This window comes from Rattus norvegicus, chromosome 10, assembly GCF_021556685.1.
Source record: "Rattus norvegicus strain SHRSP/BbbUtx chromosome 10, alternate assembly SHRSP_T2T, whole genome shotgun sequence".
NCBI classification, from domain to species: domain Eukaryota; kingdom Metazoa; phylum Chordata; class Mammalia; order Rodentia; family Muridae; genus Rattus; species Rattus norvegicus.
This window is the reverse complement of record NC_141543.1, coordinates 69094606-69109162: the sequence shown is the minus strand read 5'-3', so window position 1 is coordinate 69109162 and position 14557 is coordinate 69094606. Positions and strand designations below refer to the sequence as shown.

Sequence of the window (14557 nt, the reverse complement as noted above, 5' to 3'; positions counted from 1 at the left end):
GTGAGCAGGGAAGGACACAGACAACTTGAACACTTTTACTCAATACAATTAAAAAAGGCCAGCATCAAATTTAAAATATTTTTTCTTTAAATCTTTTTTTTTTCTCCATTCTCCTGGGCATACCCCAGGGAGGAAAGTAAGGTACCCATGGCCAGCCCTGGCTCCTAATGCCATCCTCCCAAGTGAGCACACAGATTGGGAAGCTTATCCCCCTAAACCTAACACCTCTTATACAACAAGGCAGTGGAGTGAGGCACAGAGGGTCAGACTCCTCCCCTTAGCTTACTGGCACAAAGGGAGAGCAATTACATTTAGAAATATATATATATGTTTTATATATATATATATATGTCTTTATAAAAATTTATCATACTTGATCAAAACTATCCCCCCACCCTTTCTGTTGCCCCAAAGGAGCAGGATACTAGGCTTGGACACGATCTCTGGGTCTTCTGTTTTCTTGCCCCTCTGACCCTGGGCCTTGGGCCTAATACTATGAGAGGGAACTCAGCACTTTTGTCCACCATGCCCTGCAGGGACAGGCCAGCTATTGTCTCTCTCAATTCCCACATGCCCCACAAATCCTGCGGGATGAAGGGAAGCTCTGCCCACCCTCAAGTCCCTGGATCCTGACAGAGTCCATTCTATACTGCAGCCACTTGGGTCTCCACATCACTTGCGCCTGCCAAAGATGGACTTCTTGCCAGGGTTCTTGTCACCCACACTTAACCCGATGAGGAGCCGGGCTTTCTCTTCTTCCTGCTGCTGCATGTTCAGGTCACACTTTGTTTCTAGCTTTCCCCGGACCTCAGACCCTGTTGCAGGTTTCAGCCTTAGTTTTTCTTTGATTACCTGGCAGTGGAAAGGAATAAAAGGAAAGGCAAAAATATTAGTGGAACAGGATGCGCAATTTAAAGTGAACCAACCCAGAGATTTATTAACGTACATGCAGTACACAACAGGGCACTTCAAAGTGTATAGGTAATAGTCTCAGCTTTCAAGAAGCTTACAATCTAATCAGAACCACTCATAAAGCTGAAGTAGAAGCCCTTAACTCCCCCAAATGAGCAAATATATATGAAGCAGATGTTTAATCACACTAGGGTAAAGGTATGAACAAACAAGGACAGAACCAGTCAGTATCTGCCCCTTCTTGACTGACTATAGCATAGAACAGAAGGCAGTTGGCTTCCATAGAACTGGCAGTTGGCCAGTTCCTGCTAATGAAATAGCCGTGAGCCCTGGCTGGATACCTGGGCAACTAGAGCTTTTCGGCTATCCCTTTTGACAGCCATGGCAAAGTCCAGCCATGTCCACGTGTTGTTGTGGTACTCCAGACAGGGTAGCACCAAGTTAAGGTCGCCCCAGTCCACGCTGTTCTTCTCACCCTACAACAGGAAGAGGAGGGAAAAGAAGAGGGAAAATTACAACTGTCATTTTGAATCTAAGCCAGTAATTCCTATGACAGCAACCTACATATTTGAATTCCCTCTCATTCTAATAATGGTGCTGACTCCAGCAGAAAGCAGAAGGAACAGGCCTGTTACCCAAGGCATACTTTCACAGGCGGCCTGACTGTTACCCGGTCTATACTCTAGAAAGGGCTGGGATGGGACACACCTTGTAACTGACACACAGTGGGACTTGCGGGATTTTTATATATATGAAGGAGTTGTTCATGGCAGCTCGCTCTTTCATCTTGTCAATATCATCAACTGGGTGCTGGGAAAGACAGAAAAGGAGCATAAGCTCTAAATCACCAGAGCAACCTAAGATCCTAAATATTACTCCACCCTCAGTCCTGGGGAGACAAAAGGAACACCCAACTAGGTCCACAGGAACTATTAATATCCATTTTAAAAACCTCTCTTTTTTTTTTTCGGAGCTGGGGACCGAACCCTGGGCCTTCCCCAGCCCCTTAAAAATCTCTTAAACATACTAAGTTTTATTTTGTTTGAGACAGGGTTTCTTTGTATATCTTCCCTGGTCTGCCTCTGCTTTCCAAGTGCTGGAATTAAGGGTGTGTCCCCACATGCTACACTTCTTTTTTTTTTTTTTTTTTTTTTTTCTTTTTTTCGGAGCTGGGGACCGAACCCAGGGCCTTGCGCTTGCTAGGCAAGCACTCTACCGCTGAGCTAAATCCCCAACCCCTTCTTTTGCCTTTTTTTTTTTTTTTTTTTTTTTTGGTTCTTTTTTTCGGAGCTGGGGACCGAACCCCGGGCCTTGCGCTTCCTAGGTAAGCGCTCTACCACTGAGCTAAATCCCCAGCCCCTTCTTTTGCCTTTTTAAGACAGGATCTCATACAGTCCAGGCTGCCCTTGGACTCATGGTCTTCTAGCTCCTGTCCTCAAGTGTTAAAATTAGACTGCACCACCACACTTCTCTGGTTTTCATAGGCCATACCTCAGGTAATTTGCGAAATGATCTTCTGACTCCAGAACTCCTACTCAAGCCCTGTGCCACACCCTTTCCAGAGCCTAGTGGTACCGCATCATCTGTTGCTATCAGCTGCCGAGGCTTTACTACTGGTATTCCTATGAAAAAGCAGCAAACCAACAGTGTGATTCTTTTCCTGAAGCTGCTTTGGCTGCCACTCTATTCTCCTGGCATTCTAACATAACCAATTCTTACCAGTCGTCACCAGTTTGGACTTATCCTCTTCATCACCAACTTCATCATCTTCCACATTTCGACCAGGAAAGAAAAAGCCCATCATTCTATGGAAGAACCGGTGGGACAGCTGGATGGTGAGAGGCACCACATTCACCTAAGCAGGAAAGAGGTGAAGAAGCAATTAAGCTCAATTACTATCATTGTCTTTTATTACAAACAGTTTAGTTTTGAACTAACATTTGATCAGTTCCCAAGGTACTGCTTACTAACCTCAAAGTGTTCCTTAACAGAGATGCCACCAACAGGCGGCCGTACTTTGCTGAAGAGGCGGAGGGCTAGCTGTCTCCCAGACTGGCAGGAACTCTGGGGCCGTAGAACCACCTATAGGACAGAGTGGCCAATAACTCTACTATACATCTTCTCTAAAAAAAAAAAAAAAAACCTCAAAAAAATCATGGTAGGAGAACTGAACCAATGGTCTCTGCTAGGCTAGACAAGGTATACCATCTCAGATCACAGGCCTTTTGGTCTGAAGCATGAGTGAATGGGCTAGGAGTGGGAAAATAAGCCCTGCCCTATTGATGAGCTCATCATATACAAGGCCCTGCCTAAATCCCATTCCCCCAGACACCAGGAAAAGACTTGCCTTATAAATAGCATTGGGGAGAAGGTTGTTCATAGTGAACCAGCCCAACTCCAGGAGATGTTCTGCTGTGTCATCAGACTTATTCACCTGTAAGACAGACAGATTTTGTCCTGTTCATTATAAGCTAAGCCTCTGTTTTCATTTTTCTCTTTCCTATGTAAATCAGGATCTCATAAAGTCCAGGCTAGTCCTCAAAGTATGCGTGTAACTAACTTTGATCTCTTGACCCTCCTTACCTACACATCTGGAATGCTGGGATTAAACATAAGCACCACCACACCCTGCTAACACCTCTTCCAATCTCATATGCGACCAATACCCTCTAATTGAGTGTTTCTTCTGAGTAAACCAACAACCGCTAAATGTTAAGACTTCTTAGCTATCGTGGCATTTAAGTTTCTCATTAATTCTCAAATATCTTTTGTAATTGTGATATTCTTTCCCCTTGGGAAACTGCAGAAATGCTGTCAGTATCAGAACAGCACTATTCCAACTCAACCTAATAGATTACTTCACTCTGGGTCTTACTTCTAAGAATAATTTTCTTAATGGAAGAAGCATTTGATTAATTATGTGTACACTTACATCATTTATTACAGGCTGATGTGTCTCTAATCATGACCATCATTAATAAATACATTACCCCCCTTTTTTCCTCTATGGATGGAACTCTTGAGACAGATCGTGCCTCAGACTGGCTACTGCTATGTGACTGTGCACTACCCTAATACCTTGCTGTAAAGGAACCTCTGAAGCTCCAGCTCAGCAATTCCCAGCTGTCCATCTTCTTCTGTCAGACGCCAACGTGCCTGAGCAAAGTAAAACTCAGTGCGACGGACCACACTCACATCTTCCTGTTGTTTTCGAAGCTCCATTTTATTGGCTCGCTGCAGTTGGAAATCCTTAAAACATCTATGCATGAATAAGAGAGCCAAAGGGATAAGGGAGGGAAAGAACACACAGCTGGAGCGCCCTATAATACTGCAGGCTATAAGCCCAGATAACAACCTACTCTGGCTTAGCTAATGCCTTTCCCCCTGATGTTTTGTTTCTGACATGGTGAGGTAATGGAACAGATTTCTGATCTTTAGTTCTATAGCTTCTTAGTAAAGCAGTTTTCCCACTAACTTTATGATTAGATCATCAACTGTGTTCTTTACTGATCAGTTTTACTGTATTTGCTCTTCAGATACACACTGCTAAGGCCACTAAAGTGGTCTTCTCAGGTACTCAATTTTGTAGCAAAGTCTTTTCCTGCAAGCACTCCTGTAAGAAGCAAGGACGGGTAGGGGTTCACCCCCCTCTTTGGCCAACCTCAGCAAGGCTTATTCAGGAAGATATCCCTCTATCTACTTCTACAAGTCTTTGAGAACACACACTAAACTTAGCCTGTGAGGCATGAAAGGGAAACCAGCTCTGGCTGAGACTGGCAAAGGCCGCTGGGTACCTGATGAGGATGTTCAGTTCTTCACTTTCCAGCTGCAGGTTGGCCTTTTCTTGGTTTAGCTGTAACTGAAGTTTTTGGTTCACGTCCAGCAAGTTCTCATTCTTGTTGTCATCCTGTAAAGACTAAGGAACCAAGAGAAGAACGTAAGAGAACTTCCGTGGGCTGGAGAAATGGCCAGTTAATGGTGGTTAAGAGCACTGACTGGTGCTCGCTTCGGCAGCACATATTCTAAAATTGGAACAATACAGAGAAGATTAGCATGGCCCCTGCGCAAGGATGACATGCAAATTCGTGAAGCTTTCATATTAAAAAAAAAAAAAAAAAAAAGCACTGACTGCTCTTCCAGAGGTCCTGAGTTCAACTTCCAGCAACCACATGGTGGCTCACAACCATCTGTAATGGGATCCGATGCCCTCTTCTGGGGCATTTGGAAACAGTGACAATGTACCCACATACATGAAATAAATAAATAAATATAAAAAAGAGAGAGAGAGATCTCTGTGTCTATCATAGGAGACTAAGAGATCTGTCCTCAGTTTACCCAGGATGACTACCTTCATGATCGAGTACATCTGCTTCTCTAGGTGCCGTATCTGGGCCACATGCTGCCGCACAGCCTCCTGCAGGTGTAATATGCTGCTGCGCTGCTCCTCAGGATTGCTGGAGATCTCGAGCTGGAATCTGACGCGCTGTTTCTTTTCACTATGCTCCTAAAAAAGGGAAGAGGGAAACGTGTACTTTTGTGTGGCGCTGTGAATAAAACCCACAGCTTCACGCAGGCTAGGCTCAGTACAGGCTTTACCAGCCCCTGAATTAACGTTTCTTAATATGTTTTGTAGAAAAGTGAATGGTGCTCTCTCTCTTCTGGAAAGCTGGCCTTTACCGGTCGTGATCAGTAGCAAGAGTAAGGTGTAGGTCAGTATAAAAGATCTGCAATGTGGATGATTTCATAAGCTGGGCTCACAGGGTAGAGATGGAGGCAGATATGTGTAGTCACCACTGTCAGAAATGTTTAGTAACTGAGTAGAGACCTGGCTAGAACAAGCTATACAGTCTTAGAGATACTCAAACATTAACAATATGAATTCCAATAGCTGTAATTACCAATCATAAGTCCCCCTTTCAGGGTGAGGTATTAGTTTCTTCCTTATCCACTGAACCATCTCACCAGCCCATCATTACTTTACTTAACTGGATCGAAGAAAACGACAAGATCAAGGTTCAGGTGAGCCTAACTTGAATTCTAGAAGGGCTCATGCTCACCTTCCGCTTGGGTTCTACATGGAGAAGCAGGTTGTTGACAATGTCCAGAATCATAGCATACTGAGCTGGGTTGGTAGAAATTTCCAATTCATGGTGGATAAGAGTAAAAGTATCCACAGCCCCTGAAAAATTATAAGCAGTCAGTTAAATAACAGGTTCACGTTTCTCCCTATATAGTCACCCTCCTAACCCATATTTTGTTTTGTTTTTTGAGACAGGGTTTCGCTACGTAGTCCTGGCTGGCCTCTACCTTGCTCCACTTGCCTCTGCCTTCTGGGTGTGGAGATTAAAGTTCTGCGCCACCATACCCACCCTAAAGAATATTTGGAACTGGGGTTGGGGATTTAGCTCAGTGGTAGAGTGCTTGCCTAGCAAGCGCAAGGCCCTGAGTTCGGTCCCCAGCTCCGAAAAAAAGAAGAAAAAAAAAAAGAATATTTGGAACCACTCATGTTGGTCATTCCAACACAAAGGGAAGAAGAGGCACCCGGGAATAGAAATATGTTTCTTTCAGAATAGAATCCCAAGTAACCACTGTCCCAACTTCCTCTAAGAGTACAGGTTGTTCTAATGGTTGGACTTACAAAATGCAGAGCCAAGTAAATGTTATTACCAACAGCTTACAGGAATCCCTTTGTCTACTCTCTTAAAACCACTAAAGAAATAACTACTTTCAGAAATGCCTTGGATACCTTCCTGCTTCTTTAAGAGATCCTCCTTTTCCTGGTTCTCATGAACTTCAGGTGGCTTAATCTGAGTTGCTAGCTCAGGGTCAATGTCGTGGCTGTAGCTGATATAGTACATCCGACAATTACAACGTGAAATGATCCGCTGCACTTGCTGGGCTTGCTGGGCTTCAGCTGGCTGGTTCCAATCTGGGAAGAAGTGAACAAGAGGACAAAGAGATTCTTCACAAAAGGTGTAATAAGAACTCCCATCTCAATATTATGTCTAAGGAATTCCAAAAATGTTTCCAGTCAAGACTGACAAAAAAATATTACTTCAACATACACTGAGGCTAAGAATAAGTAGATAAGCTGAGGCTGAGAGGTGGCTCAATGGCTGGAAGCATGGGCTGCTTTTCCAGAGGACCCAGGGTTTAGTTTCTAGTCCCCACATGGCAGCTCAGAACTGTCTGTAAATACAGTTCCAGGGGATCCGATACCCTCACACAGACACACACATATATATATATATATATCCCCAATGCACATAAATCATTAAAACAAACAAACAAAAAACAGAAAAATTAGGGCCAGGTGTGGTAACATATTCTATGAGTTCTAGACCAGCTTAATATTCATGAAAGTGAGGACAGGCAGGGCTACATAATGAGACTCCGTCTCAGACAGACAGACAGACAGATAATCTGGAAGAGAAAGACAGATGATAGACAGGGCTGGGTTTGCAAATCAAAGGTAAAAATCCCCGAGTTTGATCTCTAGTACTCTCAAAAATAAAATAAAAGCCATATGGTAGCTCCTGCCTAAACTCATGAGTCTGAGGACAGCCTGGCCTACACAGACTGAGAGGAAAAGAAAGGAAAAATGCAGAAGGTAGATTAGATAAGAAGATGAGGTCCCTTTGGGATGCACATTTACTCTGGGAGAGGGAAGAGAGCTGACCTGTGGTTGTGGTAACCATGCCTCCCACTGCCTGCCCACTTTCCATCAGCTCCTGAACAGAGTCCAGACTACGTTCCCGGTGCTCTTCAATATTCTTCACCTGCAAACACATTGAGGGACCTTTAGCTCCTGGGAAAAGGTAGCTTATTCTACCACCACCTTAGATGGCCGTGTTTCCAATAGAGTCACGTGCTGCAAAAGAATGCTTCAGTCAATGACAGATTGCAGGTCCAACAATAGTCCCATACCTGTAATACCAGCAAGAGGCTGTGAGGCAGGAATAACATCATAGATTTGAGGCCATCCTGGACTATATATAGTTCTATGACAGTCTAGAGTACATAGTTGAGACTCTCACAAATATAAAACAAAAGGTTGTATCACCTAATGATAATGTGATCATTTTAGTTCATTTAAAAATCACCTAATAACATTTTTTGAGAGTTTTCCACCTTGCTTTGATCTCTCAAGTGCTAGGGTTATAAGCATGAGCCACAATGCCTAGCTGGTATGTTCTTTGTGTTTTTGCCATTTTGTATCTTCACACAGAACTACTGTGAACCCAGGCATAGTGGCTAACACATGTAATCTAGCAGCCGGGATCAGAGGAAGACAGGTCTGTGGGCTTCCTGGACTCTGAGGTCAGACTAGTTTATCTATCAAGTGCTAAACAACTAATACTACACAGTGAGACCTCAAGAAAGTACAGCCAGGGGCCAAGATGGCTCAGTAGGTAAAATGCTTGCTGAACAAGTCTGATAACCTAAGCTCAACCCTGAACTCACAATACAGGGGAAAAGGATGGGCCGGGAGAGACGGCTCAGCAGTAAGGAGCATTTGCTGTTTTACCAGTGTTTGGTTTCCAGCACCAACATTAGTGACCGCCTGTAATTCTAGTTCTAGGGATCTGATACCCTGGACACCCTCTCTTCTGGTGTCAGAGGGTATGCAGCTGATATACAGACATTTAGGCACTCGCATACATATAAAAAAGTGGGAGAACTGACTCTACAAAACTATCTTTTAACCTCTAAAAACAACAGATCTCTCTCACACATACTTAACAGGTCCTGAGTTTAAATCCTCAGCACCAATGTAAAAATCCAGGGATGGCCACACATTCCTGTAATCCCAATCCTATGGAAGGCAGGAAAAACATGTTGGAGCATGCTAGATCCCATCCCAGCTCCAGTTTCAATGAAAGACCCAGTCTCGAGGAAGTAAGGCACAACATACTAGGATTTCCTCTGGCCTGTGAGTGCACAGGCACACGTTCATTGCACATACATCATATGCTCACTCATACATACACCTACATGAAAAAGAAAACCATTCTGATATCACTTTGGACAGCAGGCTAAGTAACAGAATGAGTGGCGTGAAAAATCAAAGCAGTAAGGTCAAGGCTTCAGGACTGGAGACATGGCTCAATGGTTACGAGCAATCACTGGCTGCTCTTCCAAAAGACGAAGGTTCTATTCCCAGCTAACAACTTCTTGTAATTCCAGTCTCATGGGATCAAACACCTTCTTCTGGCCTCTGCAGGTACCTAGTACACATTGGATACACAGACATACAAGCTGGCAAAGCACCCATACACATTAAAATAAACATAAATAAGGCTTTAGGGGCTGGAGATGACCCAGCAGTTAGGAGCACTTGCTATTCTTGCAAAGGACCTAGGTTTAGTTCCTAGCACCCACATGGCAGCTCACAATCACCTGCAATTCCAGTTTAGACCCAACACCGTCTTCTGGTCTTTGAGGGCACCCATACATACATACATACATGGCAGACTCAAAAACACATTTTAAAAAATTACAGAAAAATATATAAATTACACGAAATCTTAGAAATCCAGGATTTGGGTGGCAGATCTACTGAATCACAAAGTCACATAGGGAAGAAAAAAATCATTTTCTTTCTAATTCCAAAAATCTCCACTTTAATGCTAATGTCATTTAGGGGAGAAAAAAAGCCTTCAACTATAAAAGATGGCATTGCCTAAAAATGGTAGACCCAGAAAATTTTGCCCACCTTTGCATGGATAATTACCACTCCTACATCCCCATTTCTTTTGGTGGTTGTGGGGATCAAACCCAGGGCCTTATGCACGTTAGCCAAGTGTGACCACTGAGCCAGAATGCTAGCGAAGATACTTTCTGTGACAACAGACAGACACTGTGCGCTGACTTCCTATGTTACCAACAACCTGGCCATCCTTGGCTGGATGTCTGATCTAAATGTTCATGTGTCTGCATATTATACTGGAGGCTGCCTTGACTGAACCTGAAGTTCCTTTGCAGAAGTATTGGTGTGGGACAAGATCTACAAAAGAGGTTATCATTTTGGCTCATTTTATTATGGTCATTCATGTTTTTATTTTTTGTTTTGTTTTGTTTTTTTTGGTTCTTTTTTTTAGAGCTGGGGACCGAACCCAGGGCCTTGCGCTTCCTAGGCAAGCGCTCTACCACTGAGCTAAATCCCCAATCCCTATTTTGTTTTTTATCAGATGTAACTTAATCCTGTAACTAATGTGCACACTTAGCACATGTCAAATATGTAAATGACAATATACAACACTAGCCAGATTTGCCTCATGATCACCAACCCTCCAATAAGTCTGAGAACATACGTATGGTAGAAATTAAAATGTTCTATCTTAGCCAGCTGGTGGTGGTGCACGCTCTTAAACCCAGCGGTTGGGAGACAGAGGCAGATATATATCTGAGTTTGAGGGCAGCCTAGTCTACATATCAAGTTTCAGGATAGCCAGAGCAACACAGAGACTCCCTATCTCGGGGGAAAAAAAATTACAATGATTGCTGAAACAATCATCTTTATGAAAGGCCATAAAAATACGTGGCTAACCGTGTGGCACATGTTTCCTGCACTACAGATGCTAAGGCAAAGGGATCTCCAGCTCTAGGCCACCTGGGCTTGAGACCAGACTGCACAGCAAGACTTGTCTCAAATAGACAAAAAGTTTTCAGACACACTGCCTGCTTGTGTGACATTTATTGAGGGCCTGCAAACTAAGGAAGGAGTTCCTGTCTATTTACTCCAGTGCCATGCGAGAGGAGCATTATGTTCCTACAGCACAGAGGCTGCTCACATTAGAGGGGAGCACCATGCTCCCACAGCAGAGGCTGCTCACATCACAGTGTCAGCAGCTTCTTTTCTACTAAGCAGAAGAGTAGGTACTAGGAAGAATTCCAGTGGTTCTAGCTGAAGGGGTTAACGACCAGAAAACTAGAGATATACAATGGACCTCCCCACCCAAGGCTGACTAACCTCTAACCAGAGCTGTCGGCCATCCTGTTCAGTAGGACTGCTTTCGGTGGTAGCAAAATACTGCATGCCATCTAACAGGCAAGTCCAGGAAGTCTTTTGTTTCAGCGTGTCACCATACCAAGCTGGATGGTGTTGGCACTGCAGCAACTGAGCTTTGGCAGCTGACACAATGACACAGCCTTCTGTCTCTGCTCCACGAAGAACCATCTACGTCAAGGAAAATGCAGTTTTAGACATGAAGGGGGCTGAGAAGGGTCTTCAGATCATGGCTAACTCTAGCTTACAGAGCAAGCTTTATTGGGCTTTATACATGGAAGTGCTTACTCAGGATACCCATAGAAAGGCACAGATTTGAGTTCTCCCCACCCATTCCTCAGGTATATGTGGAGAAGCACTGAGTCTGTCGATCACAAGCCCATAACCTCAGCAGTCAATAAACCAAGGCAAGACAGCCAAGTCTGAGGTCAGCCTGAGCTACACAGAGGAACCCGCCACACCTTTTTGTTTTTGAGGCAGGTTCTTCAAACTCAAAGATCCACCTGGCTCTTCCTCCAGAGTGCTGGCACTCGGGTTAAAGGTGTATGCCAGCATACCCAGCTTGTGGGACCCCATCTTTAATTTTTTTAAAAAAATTTAGAGGAAAGTAAACATTTTGATTGGGAACTAGCCTGATACTGGTGTCTATTAAGAAAAGATACCTGGGAGCTGGAGAGGTGGCTCAGTGGTTAAGAGCACCAACTGCTCTTCCAGAGGTCCTGAGTTCAATTCCCAGCAACCACATGGTGGCTCACAACCATCTGTAATGAGAGCTGATGCCCTCTTCTGGTGTGTCTGAGGACAGCTACAGTGTACTTATATATAATAAATGAATAAATCTTTAAAAAAACAAAACAAAACAAAACAAAAAAACCAAAGAAAAGATACCTGGCAGTTGACCAGTTCAATAAGGCAGTTTCGGTTGTATATGTCATCTGTCTGGCAGGCAGCGATGCCACACAATTGGTCACTCATACCAGACTCCTCTTCTGTGAATACTACAAATCTATCTGTCTCTTCAATCAGCTTCTGCAACATGTAAGCACCTGGCGAAGAAATAAGAAGTAGGGAAAGGTCACAGTCTCAAAGGGAAAGAGAACACATGCAGGGCCACACTGATCTTCTATTGCTTCCTATCTAGGTAAGGGCTGAGGTACACCTTCAACCTGGAACACTGGTCCAGTTCACTCTACCCAACCCTGACCCAAAAGGAGAAGATAAAAGCTATTTGGTTCCCCCTCAATGTTAGTAAGAGTTAACAATTTCCAATAGAAAAATAGAAATACCAGTTTAAATGGTGCTATTTTTGTTCCTAAGGCTCCCATCAGGACAGTGGTAGGAACTGAACCCAGGTGCTCCCCAAGAGCAGCAAGTGCTCTAAACTGATGAGCTTTCTCCCCAGTCTCGCTTTGCTCCTTTTCCCATACGTGTGACTATTCTCTTCCACTCCCTTGTCAGCCATGGCACCCTGTGCTAGCTTTGCTACTTCTCTCAGAGAGATCTTAGAAGTATCTTCTCAGACCTTGACATGTCTCCTTTCTCTTAGTAAATTGTCTAACAAACATGGTCAAGAGCAGCGTCAGAATTAGACTAGTCTCTGCCAGTGGTCAAGACCCTCCCTCTAGCACCTACTCAACTGTGACTTTGGGCAGCTTGCTTTAGAACCTTTGTGGCTCACTTTCCTTATCTGTAAAATAACAGCAGATATCACATAAGGCTCTTGTGATAATTTAGTGGATTTCTATTTATTTATTTTTTCCTTTTTCTTTTTTTCGGAGCTGGGGACCGAACCCAGGGCCTTGCGCTTCCTAGGCAAGCGCTCTACCACTGAGCTAAATCCCCAACCCCGATTTCTATTTATTTTAAAGATTTATTTATTTATTTAATATGTGTGAGTACACTGTTCTCTTCAGACACACCAGAAGAGGGCATCAGATCCCATTACAGATGATTGTGAGCCATCATGTGGATGCTGGGAATTGAACTCAGGACCTCTGGAAGAGCAGTCAGTGCTCTTAACCACCGAGCCATGTCTCCAGCCCTATTTATTTTTAAGTGTATGGTGTTTTGCCTGAGAGACAGAGAGGAGATAGAGAATGAATGTGTATGTGTGTGTACACAGAAAGTGTAAGATTCCCTGGAACTGGGTTGTGAGCCAGTTGTGTTCAAAGATTTCAATGGTTCTCCCTCATGAAGGAGGAACCTGTGTGGAAGGCCTCCCAATGACCCCCATACCCCCGTGGTCTTTCTCAGCCATTCCTCACACTCCTTTTGTTACTGTGTCAAGGAAAACAAACCGTTCACCATCTGTGAGCAATCACTCCTTCCCAGTGCCATTCCTACACACATTATTCCCATCACGCCACAGCCCATAGTCAACTCAATTCAAGTCCCCCTCATTTCCCTCCCTCTCACTGTAACTTCCCTGTTCTTTGAATTCCTCTCCTGGCACCCACCGATGCTTCTCACCCACCGTGTTCTCACAGGCATTTGTTAACTTGCATTCCCTTACATCTCTTATACCCCCAAATGCCCATTCCTTTCTTTCCAGGTCTTGCTTACCTTTCAAGATTTTCTCCAGAGTGCTACCAAGAAATAAAGAATCTGGCAGTGTTTCAGTCTTATGCCAGCTAAGCACTTAAATCTTTGTTGCCTGAACAAAGTATATTTATCAAAATGATACAAGGCTGTGGATATGATCTTAGTGTTTGCCTAGAATGTACAAGGACCTGAGTTCAATGTGCAACATTGAAAATATGAAAAATAATTCTTTTCTGTTATTGTTTTGTTTAGAAAAAGTATCACTATGCAGCCTTGGCTGGCCTGGAATTTGCTATGTAGACCAGGCTGGCTTCTGCTGAGATTGAAAATGTGTTCAACCACACCAGCAAGAAACAATTCTTAAGTTTTGTTTCTTTCCTTACTAATTCTCTTTTGACCCTGTACTTGCTGGCCACAAAATGAGACTTTTGGAGCTTCCTCATCATTAGTAATATAAACCCAACATGGCCAAACATAAGTACATGATAGTGTCATCTCTGTGACTAGATGGAACCAGTCACAATGGAGTCATTCTCAAGCCCCTTTCCAAGCACATGTCCTAAACCCATGTTTCACTGCCTCGGCCTACCTCCTGATGATCCCTTATCAGGCCGTCCCCTGAAGCTGGGAGCGCTGGCACGAGGCTGGGCTTGGGCGCGAGGTGGGATACCCCGCTTTGGCTTTTTGGCTGACATCTGAGGATCAATCTTCAAACCCTTCAGGGCCTCCGTGGAGAGATTGCGCTTGAGCACAGCCGCTTTTTTATAGCCATCGTACAAGCCAAAGGCGATGTCCCTGTTGGTGGTGGTCCAGGAAATCCGTAAGTCTACCAAGTACAGCTGATGGGTGTGGAAGGCGGCATCACCATCCCGAGCAGACAGCTCCTGAGAGACAGGAGGACACCAGCGTCACACAGACCTTCCCACCACTACTAAAAATGCAGAGACAAACTTGCTATAAACACAAGGAGAAACAGGAAGACCCTGGAGAAACATTAAGTAGTTTCAGCTGTACATTACTTTACATCCTAACTGTTCTTAATGCAGTTTTAATGAACCAGTTACTTTCAAAAGCTACACTTAATTGGGAAAGATG

At 44.0% G+C, this 14557-nt stretch overlaps 1 protein-coding gene and 1 non-coding gene across 2 annotated transcripts in view; one reads left to right on the top strand and one right to left on the bottom strand.

The window, feature by feature from the left end:
* Positions 1 to 19: 19 nt before the first annotated feature.
* The window catches only part of Bltp2 (bridge-like lipid transfer protein family member 2), a 29177-nt gene continuing 14639 nt past the window's right edge, over positions 20 to 14557 (bottom strand). The window contains 16 exon segments of the mRNA NM_001427086.1: positions 20 to 852; positions 1254 to 1388; positions 1621 to 1722; positions 2404 to 2534; positions 2632 to 2767; positions 2884 to 2994; positions 3260 to 3346; positions 3991 to 4171; positions 4707 to 4828; positions 5261 to 5416; positions 5970 to 6091; positions 6659 to 6841; positions 7592 to 7691; positions 10886 to 11092; positions 11810 to 11967; positions 14052 to 14346. Of these exon segments, the coding sequence (NP_001414015.1) occupies positions 673 to 852; positions 1254 to 1388; positions 1621 to 1722; positions 2404 to 2534; positions 2632 to 2767; positions 2884 to 2994; positions 3260 to 3346; positions 3991 to 4171; positions 4707 to 4828; positions 5261 to 5416; positions 5970 to 6091; positions 6659 to 6841; positions 7592 to 7691; positions 10886 to 11092; positions 11810 to 11967; positions 14052 to 14346 (2406 nt within the window). The 3' untranslated portion in view covers positions 20 to 672.
* LOC120095505 (U6 spliceosomal RNA) lies at positions 4911 to 5017 on the top strand. The gene has a single exon (XR_015632505.1). It is a non-coding gene; the product is annotated as a U6 spliceosomal RNA (small nuclear RNA).